The 16,669-nt window shown below is 35.4% G+C and overlaps 1 protein-coding gene across 1 annotated transcript in view; it reads left to right on the top strand.

The window, feature by feature from the left end:
- PLD5 (phospholipase D family member 5) overlaps positions 1-7,248 on the top strand; it is a 405,751-nt gene extending 398,503 nt beyond the window's left edge. Inside the window, 1 exon segment of the mRNA XM_054694923.1 lies at positions 391-7,248. Within this exon segment, the coding sequence (XP_054550898.1) occupies positions 391-644 (254 nt within the window). The 3' untranslated portion in view covers positions 645-7,248.
- The last annotated feature ends 9,421 nt before the right edge of the window (positions 7,249-16,669 follow it).

Raw genomic sequence — 16,669 nt, 5'->3', positions numbered from 1 at the left:
TCTCTTTGAGAAGGTAGTAATTATTCACAAGATTTTTAAGTTTATTCCTATATATTTTAAATGTTTCTGTATTTAGTGTGTCTTGTGAATGTCAATAAGAAATAACATTTACAAAAAAGAACAGCAGATTCCTTGTTTTGAGTTTCAAGTTGAGTAAAGCTGAAGAAAATGCCAAAATAATATATAAATATTAATGTGCCATATGTAAGGCTTCTTGGGATTTTTTTTTCCCCCTAAGCTGTCACTACAATTCAGTCTCCCTGTAGTTATTCCTGGATGTTTATCTTACTTTCTTTTTTTTTAATAGAATCTGCTCCATATTTCCTTACATAGGGAATATTCCCCAGTGGATCTTAATAATTCACCATGATTTCCTTTGCTTGCTTACAGGAAATTTCGACTGGGTAGGGAATGATTTTACCCAGAATGCTGGCACAGGCCTTGTCATCAACCAAGCAGATGTGAGGAACAACAGGAGCATCATTAAACAACTTAAAGACGTGTTTGAGAGGGACTGGTATTCACCTTATGCCAGAACCTTGCAGCCAATGAAACAGCCAAACTGTTCAAGCCTATTCAAACTCAAAGCACCATCAGACAAAACTGCCACAGACATTAGTGGGAAGGATCCAGCAAATGTATAAATGGCTGAGCAAATTGATAGGACTGACTGTATTTCATATTTATATAAAAAGGACTTGAGGAGAGAAAATGATTTAATATGTCTTTTTTAGGGGAAAAAAAGCACACTTATAATAAATACTCTCTGAATGACATGTAATATCTAATAATATCTTAGTGGTGTGTACACTAAATTTAAGACTTTTGTATATGTTACTTCTGACAGAGAATGTCATTTTAGCTTAGAAGTTAGTTTTTATGTTTACATACAAATTTTACAATTTTATGCTTCTTCTTTCTCATTTTAGAACTCTTTCCGCTGACCCACCTGGTCAGTTATTAGGCAGCTTAGCATGAGGTAAGCTCTTTAACACCATTCTGAGAACTGCTGACTTAGAGAGAACAGTGAGGATTCTGCCCTACAGAAGAGACTGATCAATTCAAGTATTTATCCTTGTAAACCATTTCCAAAACATATTCAGTCATTTAAGCATGAACAACAACTTATCTCTTATGACAGTTGTCAAGACTCTTGAAAAATATCATTTCTTGTCTCCTGCTATTTTCTTCTAGTACTATAATTTTTTATCAGTTTCTCTTTCCACAAAAGTCCTTATTATGTAAAGTCCCTAAAATCACCGACAATTAGTTCTAAGTAATAATGTCTCTTGAAAATGTAAGAATTCCTCAGAATGGATACAAAATGGAAAATAGCAGTCTTCAATTTTCACCTTTAAACTTCATTTTGCCTATCAAATTGATATTTTAAAACCACAACCAGCAATAGATGTCCCTTCTTTCAAACTCAAAAAATATTATGTAGCCACATGCTAAAATTCAGCAAGCTATTAGGTCTGCATAATGAAAATACAGTAGTTTTCACATATTTGTTTAGTTTCTGCTACTATAAAGGACAGATATGTATCAGTGAATTTTAATTTCTTTAGAATCATTATGCTGCTAAGAGTTTGCCAGAAAAGTTTATAAAGCTATTTAATATAACTTCTGCTATTTAATATACCAAATGCTTTTCAGAGAAATGCAATTTAAATACTGTGCTTCACATATTTTACTAAGAAACCAGAATATTGAACTATTGTTCTATAATGTCATTGTGTGTCGTTTTATATCTATACAATATTTAACCTTATATTAATGGAGACCATTGCTACACAAGAGAGAGACATGGCCTCTTCAGAGCCCGGAGCAGGCAGCCATCAGAATGTCCAGTCTGAAGGCTGCTCCTGATTCTCTCTGGGCCAGAAGAGTCCTACACTCCTTGGTCTGGGGTTTCTATTGGTAATGTAGGGACAGAAATACCTACCTCGTGAAGATGTTGTTATGGTAGGAAATATTTATAACTTGTTTTGAAATCAAAAGAACCTATATAAATGCTAAGCATTCTGATGTACATTCTTTTTCTTGAAATAATCTTTGCGCTCTCCTGGCATAATCAACACCAGGTTCTCTCTAAGAATGGAGAAGGGAAAACATGCACAGCATCCAGTGACCAATGTGGATGAGAAGAGAGCAACACAAAACACTGCTGGAGATCTGGATTGTCATCATGTCAATGGAACTTTGTTTTATTGGGTCACTTTGGCATAAATTACATAAATTGCATCAGAGCCAGGAAAAGCAATCAATAATATATATATATTTTTAAAATTTCTACAGACTTGCTATCTAATTTACCAGAGTGATGGAGAATCCAATGTATCTTAACCAGTGGGTTCACGTGGTGTAGAATGGCTATTATTGATCATCTAGTGATCACATAACTTCCTTTCTTGTTGTTTTCAAGTACTATATTACTGGATATTTCACCAGGCAGTGAAGAGAGACGTATTTTGAAGGGTAGGTTTGTTTATTTTTTTATGAATTATTGGGGAATTCTTAATGAAATGCTACATCAATAATGGTCAGCCCATAAGAATTTACATATTTCCCATGCGCCTAATCCTTGTTTGAGTAGAGAGTTATCCTGCCCATCATCTCAGTAAATTTAATTTTGTTGATAATTATTTTAAATTTATTTTTTTTTTCATTTTTGTATATCATTGATCTTCCTTCAGGTGTCGTCTCTATAGATGATTTTTAAAAAGACAGAAAGCAAAGATTAGATGTAGAAACAAACATACCAAGCTTACTATGGAGCAAAGAAAAAGAACCTGAAATGATATCTAAATGGAGAAGAGATGATTGCTTCCTGACAGTTCTCAGTGTCTCCTGGAGTATCTGTCACAGCCATGGCACATGTATAGGCTTGATTTAATGGGCCTCTTCACTGCCACTATGTTTTACATGTGTTAGGAGAGAACTTTGTCCTTTCTGAGATGACCATCATTGTCATTTCCCTCTGAGGCTCATCAGAGTGGTAGCATCAGGAAACATGTCTGGGGATTTCTGCCATGCACCCACAGCAGAGCTCTAGTTTCTCCAGAAGCCCATCTCTTCAGGGTCATCCAGGCGGCAACAGCCAGTTCACTGACTCCAGGAAGCAGTGCTGGTCTTCTGAGCAGCCAGGAAAATAGTCCTTTTGCAGACAATGTCATCAATGTGCCCTGTCTCCTGAGAGAACTTTTAATTTTACAGAACTGTCTTTCTCATTTGGATGCTTTGTCTACCCCCACAAGAAACAGTTTCCATTCTTTTACATTGCACCTGCTAAATAGACTACTAACTTTCAATTTCCTCCGTAAACATCCCAGGAATTATTTTTTGAGGGCAAAAAAACAAAATGAAAACCCTTTAATTTGAGCTTATCTGATGTATGTTCCCACCAGAAGTTATGAGGAGTTTTCTAGTAACTCCATTTTCTCCCCTTAAATATTCCAGGAATTATTTCCAAAGGAGGAGGAGCAAAAAGGAGGACACTGATAAACACAATTTGAGATAACATTTTAGATTTCTGTGTCACTAACATTAATCTAGTGCCTTACTCATTCTCAAGCATTGAATTTAAACAGTGATTGACTGTATGAGAATATGGCTGCTTACTGTGAAGTCCAATAGGATCTTCTGATGGTCCTTCAGTTGAAAACTTGCACATTAACTGACATCAGCAGTTTTTAGGCAGCCTGCTAGCCTCCAAATCATGCAAGTTTGATCACCACTGAATCAACTCATTGACTCACACTGTCAGGCATCAACACTGCTGGCCTCTATGGCACTGCATTGGCCACTAGTATATCAAATAATTGAATCACAGTCTATAAAACCACTGGAGAGGCAGTGACCATTCTGGATTTTATGCTCTGTAAATGCCATACTTCGAGCACCCAAAAATGATAGTATAGTAATGAAGCACTCTGCACATGTCCCCACCATTTTTAAAAAACCTTCCAATGTCCTGTGGAACACAGAATGAAAACTAATATTTTTAAGAACTCAAAGTAGTTTGACTTTTAAGAAAAGTTTTCAAAAAGTACTTTGACTTTTAGGAAGATAAAGTAGACCCAGTAAATGAAAGAACAGCGGGAAACAGCTTCTGTGTAGTTCTGGACACCACTTTTTCATTTGGACTGGGTGTACACTGTTCTTCCTTTCATTTCCGATTGGGTTCATATCAAAATGGGTCTGATCACATTTTGGCTGATCTTGCCCTATTAAAAATGTGTTTTGTTACTGCTGTTACTATTGTGTTAAAGTGCCTCGCTGAAACCGGATCTGACAGAAACTCATTTCCCACCAGCCTGTGGTTATTTTGAAGTGAATTTGACTCACTTTTGTGTTTCTGTTCATTTTTAGAAAATTTTATTGAGCCAAAGCACAGTGGAAAAAATTAAAATATTATAAGAATTTCTAGGTTAGATCAGACCCGGGGTCCATATGTCTCAGTAATTCTATTCCAAATCTGCTTTTTTTTTTTTTTTCATATCTATGATCATTTGTGAGCTTCTCTGTTCAAAATTCTTTCCATTATTTTCAATATTTAAAGAATGTAAAAAGCTGCCTTCACTTGCAACAGTTACCTTCTGTAATGAAAGACACTTTTCTGCTGGTTTTTAAAACTCAGTCTCTTATAAACAGCCCCATATATTGAGGATGAATGCTTGATTTTTGGCTTTTCTATACTTATTTTCACTGAACTTGTATACTTCATTTATAAATCTAAGGAGAAATATAATGTCCATTTCACCTGAGGTAAATTGACTAAATTAATCCATATTCAGCATTTTGCCACTTGTTATGATTTAACATCTTTTCTTTCCTGTTGGCAACCAAATAGTTTTCATTTTTGCATTATTGATCTAAATTTTTTGTAGACTTTTTAATAGCCCTAAAGTCAACCCCAGTTCATAGACCACCTTTCCCATTTGAAGAAATTCTCATCTTTGGATGAATAATGAAGATATTGCATTTTATAGTGACTTAGTAGATATTCTTCAGAAATTTCTTGACCATATTTTCTAATTTTTGACTTATTAGCAGTCTTGTACTTACAGAGTTCTAAAAAGGATCACTGATCACCTATGCTTTATTGGCAGTTTGGTGAAAAGAAATGAGATACAATAGATTACTTTGCATTTCCTTTTGCTATGCTAAACAACTAAACTTCTAATTCTGTTATAAGCAGAATAGAGTTGTACCTGGACATATCTATATACTAACCTTCAAATCCCTAAATAAATTGGTGTGATAAAGGGCTGAATTTGAATTCTCCAAACTTTCATATAACCAAATGCTTGGATCTTTTCATTCTGTGAGATTTTTTTCTTCTCAGCTTGATCTTAGAAATAAACCAGTGTCCCATCAGTATCCAATCTGCCCTCCATGTGATAAAAGACAAATGCAACTGATCCAATGAACTACGGCACCACCTCTGTGTATCACTTGACAAAGCATCTTTAAAACCCCATTCCTATTCTGTTAAAAAAAAAAAAAGAAAGAAAGTTTGTTTCCAATATGTATTGGTATTAAATAAAGAAATAAATAATAATTGTTAGTGGAACAACCATTGTAGAGTTCAGATTTTACATTCTGGCACAGTGACAGAGAAAGCATTCAGTGTGACTAGATGACAGTAAAGGCTACCTGTCCTTCTTACCCACCACACTTTCTTCTTTCCAGGATGAAATTCATGATTAAATATACTTAGTGTCTACTCAACAAATCCACATTGAATCTCAGGTTTAGAAAATATCTTGAACTTCATCCAAACCAACTATTCCAAATTCATAAATCGCCTTCTCATTTAGCAAAAGTTGAGGTTCTACTCAAGTCAAACATACTTGAAGTGTTTAGTACAGTGCCTTTTATAAGACCCACATGGAATACAATTTTATGGATTTGCTAAAGTAATTTGGATTTGAGGCAAGGTCTTTTTCTGAAAAAGTATGCATGCTCTGTCCATAAGTGGGTGCCCTCTTTATAAAGAGAAGGAATATAAATAGGCATATTTTTTAAAACTATCATTGGAGAGTTTAGCAAAGGCTTAATAAAGAAAACTTTCTGAGTCTGCAACAGTCATTAATAACTTGATTTTTAAAGAGGTTTCTGAATCCCACAATTTTATGTCTTTTACTTTGGACTAACAGTCTGATGATAGCCAACCATATGCAAAGATTCTAATTAAATAATAGTAAGAGTTAAGATTTTGATTTATTTTAATTTCATACTAGAGAAAAAACTGTAAAGAGAAATGTTCTCCTTTTTAAAAAAATCAGTATCTAGCTCTCAAAAACATTCCTTTTAGCTTCAGACATGTTACTGCCTCCCATAAGGTAGAATTCTGAGCTTCCTATAAGACACAAAGACTGATAACCATAGTTTCTAATCTATAGTGTACTTACATAGTATATAGCAGACTTTGGGAGTATAACCTCAATTTCCAGGATTAAAAACACTGACATTGTATGTGACTGTCCAACATTAATGGGAAGTTCTTAAAAGCAAGTCAGAAAATATGATCCAACAATATTCATGTGAATCAGAGCTTAACATATAATTTCACTTACATTTATTTAAAAGTGCGGATTATCTGTTTCTTTAGAAAGTGTTATTAAGGGTAATATCGCCCAAAAACATAATAAAGACAGCACCATAGTTTCAAGGAAGTTATGGTATTGAAAAATACTTTGAATACACTTCATGAGAAAATGCCATTGAGAGCAAAAATTCCTTTGTTCTCAGCAGGATAGTTTTTCTGGAGTCCTAGAGACATCTTACCCATAACTCCAGCATGTACAGAACCATGTATTCTGTCATTTGAACTATCCATGCTGGTCACAGCTAATTGTATCACAGTTGAATTCCTGACTTGAAACATCTCAGTCATAGGTCAGGGGATGGGCTAGGGAAAGAATTATACCCAGCAGTGATGTTCTTGTGAAATGGCTCTTGACACAATTAGTCAGAGCCCTTCTTTGGGGAGTATAAATATGATATATAAAAGATAAGTGAATAGGAGCTAGAAAGACTTAGGTCACCCTAATGGTACAACCTTTGAATGGAAATCACAACTACTTCTAGTTGGAATGATTAGAGTTTTTGTTCATTCAGCAAATCTGCTCTGAGGTTACTGAAGTGATGATTCCTGAACAGTGAAACTGGACTTTGTAGTTACTGAATTACTTTCTTATCTTCCTTACTTTCTTATGTACTAATACAAATAAACTCACCTTAATTGAGTCTGTGTGTCTGTTCTTTGCAATCTAGAGGAGTCTAACACACACACTTGCTAAAATTAAAGCTAATTTCATTTCTAAGTAGCTTGGAAGTAACTGAAAAAAGAAAGAAACACTGTAATGCACTATATTTTGATTAAATGTAGACCACACTAGATATATCCATGGTAAATTGCCTGGATCCACTCTGTAATTGTTAAATCTCGAGTGAATGTCCACCAAAACCTATTTTCTTTTTCCCCTGGGTATACATTAAACTAGATTTCTAAGTTAGGAGAGACAGAGATGTGTGCTATATCCAGGTCCATCTTCCCAGCAGGTGAATCTGTTTTTCTCTGTTTACACTAAGAAGAGGGAAGACTCCAAAGGACTCAGAAGAGGTCAGGGAGCCAATAAAATATCTTCACTGATCATTATTGGTCAAAAAATAAATATATATTGTGTTAAATTTATGAGGGATAGTCTGGGTCTTTTTGCTTTGAGATCTTCGGTTATACTAATTTGTCTACTCAAACTTTGGGAAAGATTTTTCAAATAGGATTTGTTGTAAAAGAAGAACAAGATATCCAGTACTTTTATTATAGAACATTGCTAAGATAAGAAAATTTGTTCCATCTCCTCTCCTACATTGCTTGTGGGAGTGCAAACCGGTCCAACCACTATGGAAAGCTGTCTGGAGGTTCTTCAGTCTACTAAAAATGGAGCTACCACATCACCCGGCAATTCCACTCCTAAGGATCTACCCAAAGGACACAAAAACACTGATTCAAAAGAACACCTGTACACCTATGTTTATTGCAGCACTATTTACAATAGGTAAAACCTGGAAACAACCCAAAAATAGATGACCGGATCAAGAAGATTTGGTACATGTACACAATGGAATATTACTCAGCAATCAAAAAAGATAAACTCATGCCATTTGCAGCAATGTGGATGGAGCTAAAAGGAATTATGCTCAGTGAAATAAGCCAGAAGGAAAAAGAAAAATATCGGATGGTTTCACTTAAAGCAGGAATATAGGGGAACCAAATAAGACATCAGTGTAAAAATATAGTAACAGTACAAAACACAACAAATCAAAAATGGACAACTAAAAATCAGAGACACCCTGCAGGGGAGGAGGAGGGAGAGGGATCAGAAGGAGGGAGGGAGGAGCACAGGGGACTGAGGTGATGGTGCACGGGTGCATTGGTGAAGGAAACTCTATGGGGACTACACCTGAGGGGGTGGGAGGAAGAAAATAATGTTTAAAACTGAACAATGATGTAAAAAAATAAAATAAAATAAATAGTTAAGGTACTTTTCAAAAAAAAAGAAAATTTGTTCCATCTCAAAGAAGCAAATAAAAATATTATTCTTGACACACATTTCTAAAAAAAAAAATTATATCAGTACATATCCAGTAATAGATTTTAGCAGCTATTATATACTAGGCTATTAAAATAAAGTGTGAGGATACTGGCCCAGTTCCTACATACACACAAAAATAGTATTATGAATTGTCATAATGTAAAAGATCTAACATTCTTTAAAAGCCAAATTTAAAAAGAAATATAGGATGTCAAAATCCTATTACATGATTTGCACTCCTAAGAACTTGTATAAAGCTTTATCATAATGAAATATTTTAAATATATAAGGACACAATATAAATATATAAGTGTGCAATTCTTAGTTGGTATATTTCCATGATTGGAAAATATCAGTTATAAATTAGGTGTCAGACATTAAATATTAGGAAGGCTTTATTTTTTGCATTCCTATTTTGAATCTATTTGAATACTTGAACTCTCCCTCCATAATTTTCCAAGTGTTTTTCACTTGGAGAGACAATCCTCCTTTCCTGAGAATTCTGCATTTCTAACATCTGTAGTCAAGCCATGTCCTCCAACACACAGTCTGAGGAGTTGATAAGTAGAGAGGGTATTCTGAGTAAGAAGATGCAATGTGGAATGTTAACATTCTCATCTCCTTCCGAGGAGACCTTGCCCTAGGTCAACAATCTGACGTAGTATCCTTCTAGATTACATATTTGTGAACACTGGTGGAATGCGCTGAACATTTGCTGGGGCCTGTGAAGATGAGGTTTTACTGAAACTTACTGGAGTTGATCAGAAATAAGAACATCTCCCTTTCCTTTCTTATCCCTTATTCCCATATACTCTACTTTCAAAGGAAGGGAACAGGGGAGAGTAAGAGATAGTGAAATCAGGATGGGAGATTAGGCAGGACAGAAAATGCTCTGGAGTCACCATCAGTGTCCTAAGGGGAGAACAGACCCATTACAACCTCCTCCTTTGATTTCTAGCACTTAAAATGTAGATTTCAGATGACAGCTGAGGCCATAGTCTGACAGTGAAATGGACCTAAAGGAGACCGTCCAGTATTTGTTGCAGGAACTGAGACTCAGGAGCCTTTGTGTGTGTTGTAAAATTGACAGTCAAAACCAAATGCCTTATTGAGGTGAAGGATATACCTTTTTTTTAAAATATGTATTTATTTGTACATACAAAAACTGGGGTACAGGCAAGAGGTGCTGGGGGTGGGTGATGGTGAGAGGATTCACCAGAGACAGAGTGGGAACAGGAGAGGTCTACTGCACCATGTGGGTAGCTCCTGGCGGGCCGGGGATCGAACTCATGCTTTAGAGGCTGCAGATAGCTTCATAGTGCTGTGCTTAACCCCTTGCACCGCCAGGGAAGCCCTGAATATACCTTTTGCTAATAAACTAAAGACTAAAGTTAAGTGACTGTTAATTACTTAGAAATAAGTTACCTACTTAAAAGGAAACTAGTAAAACCAGTCACAGAATGAATGATTCCTTTTTTCAGATAAGCAAACAAAGCTTTAGTTATATTAAGATGTCAATATTTACACACCAAGAAGTGCTGAACCAATATATTTAATTTTTTTATTTTAATATTTGGGGTTACGTTTTTGCTCTTCCATATGTGCAATGTTCCACTCAGCCTCCACCAGACCACCAAGACTCCATCTGCCTCCCTCCCCCACCTTCTCCCTCCCCACCCAATTCACTTGTATAAACATTATATTCTTTCACTGAGTTCAAGACTTATTCCTACTGTATTTTGTCTGTGTGCTTTGTTGTTGTTGTTGTTGATATTTATATTCCATAGACAAGTGAAACAGTCCAATATGTCTTAATGTAACTACCTTGAGGTCCATCCCAAATGCCACTATTTCCATTTTTCACAGATGTTTGTATTTCATTTTTCTTTTTTTCCTTTTTTTTTTTTTGTTTTTTTACAAAATGTCTTTATCCATTTTTTTGGTGAAGGGCACTTGGATCAGCTCAATGACTTCACAATTGTGGAGAGTGCTGCTATGCATATAGCTGTAGATAAATCTTTTCATATTCATTTTAATATTATTTGGATAAATACTTAATAGAGGTATTGTCAGATTGTACAGAATTTCCATTTTTATTTTCTTAAGAATTTACCATACTGGGTCTCCCTGGTGGCACAATGGGTTAAGTGTCAGCACTATGAAGCTCTCCACAGCCACTGCAGCATGGGTTCGATACCTGGCCAGGGGGGTGACCCACATGGTGCAGCAGACCTCTCCTGTCTTGCTCACTACTCCCCTCAGCAGTGTATTTCAGTACATCCACCTGTTCTGCTCCCCACTTTGTCTGGTTAATACTCTCACCCCCTGCACCTCTGGCCTGCACCCATCTCTTTTATGAATAAATATTAAAAAAAAAAAAGGATTCACCATTCTATTACCACCATATCATTACCACAAGAATACACCACCAATAGTGGATGAGAGTTCCTTTTTCACTGCAACCTCATCAACACTTGTTGATTTCATATTTTTTTAAATATTTATTTATTTATGCATACAAGAGCTGGGGTACAGGCCAGAGATGCAGGGCAGTGGAGTGGGTGGGGGAGGATTCACCAGAGATAGAGTGGGGAACAGAACAAGCAGACTGACTGGGATACACGGCTGAGGGGAGCAGTGGGCGAGACAGGAGAGATCTGCTGCACCATGTGGGTTGCTCCCTTGCCGGCTGGGGATCGAACTTGTGCTGCAGAGGCTGCGGATTGCTTCATAGTGCGGTGCTTAACCCCTTGCGCCACCAGGGAGGCCCTGATTTCATATTTTTATATGGATCATTCTCACAGGGTTGAGATGGTAACTCAGTGGGTTTTGATTTGTGGTTTTGATTTGTATTTCCCTTGTAATCAGTGATACTGAGCAATTTTTCATGTGTCTGTAGGCCATCTGCATGTTTACTTCAGTGTTTAGTTAAGTCCTTTGATCAACTTTGGGTTGGGCTGTTTATTTCTTTCCTGTTGGACTGCATGAGACTGTAGATTTTGGAGATTAGCCCCTTGCCAGATGTGTAATATGAAAATATTTTCTGCCATCTACAGGTTGTCATTTCATTTATATGATGATTTCCTTTGAGGTACAAAAGCTTTTAAGTTTGTTATAGTCCATTGCTTATTTTTGCTTTTGTCTCCTTTGCTGTTGGGGTTGAGGCCCCAAATACATAATTGGAGTAGATGTCTGATAATGCGTCCCTTATATTTTCTTTCAAGTACTTTGTGGTTTCAGTTCTTATGCATATCTCTAATCCATTTTGAATTAATATTTGTGTATGAACTATGGGTCTTGTTTCAATTTTTTGCAAGTGACTATCCATATTTTCCAACACCACTTATTAAAAGGCTATCTTTCCTCCATTGCCTGACAATAACTCCTTTGCCAAAGTTTAACTGTCAATATTTGTTTGGGATTATCTCTGGGTTTTCAGTTCCGTTGGTCCGAGTTTCTGTTTTGTTTTGTTTTGATTACTGTTGCTGTTTAATATGGTTTGAAGTTAGGGAAATGTGATGCCTCCTTTTTTATTCTTTTCTCTCAGGATTGATTTAGTTATTGGGGGCCTTTTGTAATTCCATATAAATTTGATAATTGTTCTAGTTCCTTGAACAAAATCATTGCTATTTTGATAAGTATTGCATTAAATCTATAAATTGATTTAGATAATGTGGCCCTTTTAATGATGTTAATTCTTGCAATCCATGAAACCAGGATATCTTTTCTGTGTGTCTCATTTTATTTCCTTTAACATAATTTTATAGTTTTCAATATACAGCCCTTCACCTCCTCCATTAATTTAACTCTGAGGCATTTCATTCTTTTTGACATGATTGTAAATGGAATTGTATTATTTATTTCCTTTTCTTCCAATGTATTGTTTGTATGTAGAAATGTCACTCATTTATGTGCATTTATTTAGTATCCTGTCACTTTACTGTATTCATTCATTATTTCTAGAAGCTTTTTGATAATCTTTGGTTTCTATACACACATTATCTGCAAATAGTGACAGTTTCTCTTCTTTTTGAATATGGATTCCTTTTATATCTTTTTCTTGCCTCATTGATTAAGCTAGGCCTTCTAATGCTATGTTGAATAATAGTGGTGACAGTCTCTTATTCCTGATCATAGTGGGAATGCTTTCAGCTTTTCACAATTGAGTATAATGTTGACTATGAGTTTGTCATATACAACTTTTATAATTACATAAGTGCCATTTATTGCCATTGGTAATGATTTTATCATAAATGAATTTTGGATCTTGTTGAATGATTTTTGGCATCTATTGAGATGGTCATGTGATTTTTATCTTCCTTTTTGTTGATCTAGGAAATGACACTGATGATTTGCATATGTTGAATCAGCTTTGCATCCCTCGGTGAAGTAGGGATGAGTCCCTTGATACATTGCTGTATTTGGTTTCCTTGGATTTTGTTGAGGAATTTTGCAACTATGTTCATCAGAGATATTGGTCTATAATTTTCTGTTTTTGTACTATCTTTGATTTTAAGGTAATGTTCACCTCATAAAATGTGTTGGGGAGTTTTTCTCCCTCTTTGATTCTTTTTTTAAAGAATTTGATTAGAATATACATTAGGTCATCTTTAAAGTATTGGTAGAAATCACTGGAGAAACCGTCTGGTCCAGGGCTTTTATTCTTAGGGACACCTTTTATTAATTAACCCTTTTAATTTTGTTATACCATGGTTCATTTTTGTACAATTAAGTGTAGTCCCTATAAATCTCCCACCACCATATTACCTGTGAACCATCACCATGGTCCCTTGTGCTCTTCCCGCCACTGTTTTTATCCATCTTCCATCCCCTCCCTATTGTATACCTCAGATCTATAGTTTGCCTGCCTGCAAGTTTTGTCCTTTTTTTTTTTTTTTGACACTGTTCAGTTTTCCTATATTCCTTCTCGAAGTGATACCACCTGATATTTTTCTTTTCCTTCTGACTTATTTCATTGAGCATAATCCCTTCAAGCTCCATCCATGTTGCTGAAAATGGCATGAGTTTATCTTATTTGATTGCTGGATAGCATTCCATTGTGTATATACACCACATCTTCTTGATTCATTTGTTTGGGGGGCATTAAGTTGTTTCCCTATCTAAGATATTGAAACAGTGCTGCAATAAGCATAAGAGTTCAGGTTTCCTTTCAAATTAGTTTTTGTGTCCTTTGTATAGATTCCTAGGAGTGGAATTGCTGGACCATATGGAATTGCTGGGTCATATAATCTCCATTTTTAGCAATTTGGGAGTCCTTCACGTAGTTTTCCATAGCGGTTGGATCAGTTTGCATTCCCACCGGCAATATAAAAGAGTTCCTTCTTCTTCACATCCTTGTCACTATTTGTTGTTGTCAGTTTGTTTGTTTGTTTGTTTTTTTAATATGGGCCATTCTCACCTGTGTAAGGTGGTACCTCATTGTGATTTTGATTTGCATTTCCCTGATTATAAGTGATATTGAGTGATTTTTCATATAATGTTGGCCATTTGCATTTCCTCTTTGGAGAAGTACATTTTTAGCTCTTTTGCTTGTTTTTGACTCTGTTTACTTTCTTTTTGTTGTGTTCTGTTAGTTCTTTGTAGATCTTTGATATCATCCCTTATCAGTTGTATGGAGCACAAATATTTCTTCCCAATCTGTAGGGTATCTCTTCATTATGGCTGTTATCCTTTTTCCTGTACAGAAGGTTTTATTTTTATGTTATCCCTGCTGTTTATATTCTCCTTTGTTTTCCTGATTTCTGGAGATGATTCCTCTAAAATGTTTCTGAGATGTATGTCATGGAATGTTTTGCCTATGTTTTCTTCTATATAGTTTATGGCCTCAGGTCTTACATCCAAGTCTTTTATACACTTTGAGTTTGTTAATGTGTATGGTATGAGGTAGTAGTCTAGTTTCATTCTTTTGCATGTAGCAGTCTAGTCTTTCTAGCACCATTTATTGAAGAGACTGTCTGTTCCAATGCATAGTCTTTGCTATTTAGAAATAGATTAATTGGGCCTCCCTGGTGGCGCAAGGGGTTAAGACACAACCTATGAAGCTATCTGCAGCCTCTGCAGCATGAGTTTGATCCCCAGCCAGCCAGGGAGCAAGTCACACGGTGCAGCAGACCTCTCCTGACTTGCCCACTGCTCCCCTCAGCAGTGTATTTCAGTCAATCTGCCCGTGCTATTCCCCAATCTGTCTCTGCTGAACCTCTCACCCCCACACCTCTGGCCTGTAGCCCAGTTCTTGAATACATAAATAAAAAAATAAATCTTAAAAAAAAAAGAAAGAGATTATTTGACCATGTACATGTGGCTTTATTTCTGGGTTTTCATTTCAATCCCATTGGTCTCTGTGTCTGTTTTTGTTCTGGTACCATGCTGTCTGAATTATTATGGATTTGTAGTGTAGTTTGAACTCTGAGAGTGTAAACCTGTATTCTTCCGCATTTTAGTCAGGAGGGCTTGGGCTATTTGAGATTTTTTTGTGATTCCACATCAATTTCAGCAATGTTTGTTCTATTTCTTTAAAGAATGCCATTGAGATCTTTATTGGAATTGCATTGAATCTGTAAATTGCTTTGGGTAGGATGGCTACTTTGATAATATTAATTCTTTTGATCCAAGAGCAGGGAGTGTCTTCTATTTCTTTGTTTCTTTTATCAATGTTTTGTATTTTCCTATCTATAAGTCTTTCACCTCCTTTATTAGGTTTATTTCTAAGTATTTAATGTTTTTTAGTACAATTGTAAATGGGATAGTTATCTTGATTCATTCTTCTTCAGTCAGATCTATTGCATGTAAGAAGGCTACTGATTTTTGTGTGCTGATGTTGTAACCTGCTACTTTACTAAACTGGTTTATTGTTTTAATTAGTTTTTCTGTGGAGTTTTTAGGATTCTCTATATATATTATCATATTATCTGCAAATAGTGATAGTTTTACTTCTTCTTTCCCTATTTGGATTCTTGTACAACTTTCTCTTGCCTAATTGCTCTCAATAGGACTTCCATTATAATATTGAAAAGCATCCTTGTCTCGTTCTAGATCTTAAAGGGAAGATTTTCAGTTTCTCACCATTAAGAATGATATTGGATGTAGGTTTGTCATATACAGTTTTATTATGCTAAATTATTTCCTTCTATCCCAAGAATTTTGAAGGTTTTCATCATAAATCGATGTTGAACTTTATCAAATGTTTTTTCAGCATCTATTGGTATGATCATGTGCTTTTTATTTTTCTTTTTGTTAATGTGATGAATTATATTCATTGATTTTTGGATGTTAAATCATCTTTGTGTCTCTGGAAGAAATCCCAGTGGGTCATGGTGTACTATCCTTTTGATGGATTTGGTTTGCTAGAATTTTGTTGAGGATTTTTCCATCTGTATTCATTAGGGAGATTGCTCTGTAGTTTTCTTTTTGTATGTGTGGTCTTTGTTTGCTTTTAGTATTAGTGTAATGTTGGCTTCATAAAATGTATTTGGTAGTCTTCCTTCCTTCTCAATATTTTGTAAGAGTTTTTGTAGGACTTGTACCAGTTCATCTTTTAATGTTTGGTAGAAATCATTTGTGAAATCATCTGGACCTGGGCTTTTGGTTTGGGGAAAGGTTTTGATTATTGTTTCAATTTCACTACCTGTAATTGGTTTGTTTAGGTTTTCTATTTCTTCTTTATTCAGCTTTGGATGATTGTATAATTCTAAGAACCTGTCCATCTCATCTATATTGTTGAGTTTGTTTACATATAAATGTTCACAGTAATCTCTGATTATCCTCTGGATTTCTGCTGTGTCTGTTATAATTTCTCCTCTTTCATTTACTATCCAATTTAAGGAGATTTTTAATCACTCTTTCAATTTCAGCATTAGATTGTTTAAGCTTTCTCATCTTGATTCAATTTTGGGAGGCTTAATCTGTCTAAAAATCCATCATTTCTTCAAGGTTACCCAGTGTTTCTGCATAGAGACAATTGTAATAGGTTCTTATTATGCTGTTATTTCTGCAGTATCTGTTGATTTAGGTTTTCTCTCTTTTTTGTAAGCCTAGCTAAAGGCTTG

Source organism: Talpa occidentalis, unplaced genomic scaffold (assembly GCF_014898055.3).
Source record: "Talpa occidentalis isolate TD23 unplaced genomic scaffold, MPIMG_talOcc4v2.1 talOcc4.14, whole genome shotgun sequence".
Lineage (NCBI taxonomy): Eukaryota > Metazoa > Chordata > Mammalia > Eulipotyphla > Talpidae > Talpa > Talpa occidentalis.
Note: the sequence above shows the minus strand (reverse complement) of the source record. Positions and strands in the feature narration are given on the sequence as shown.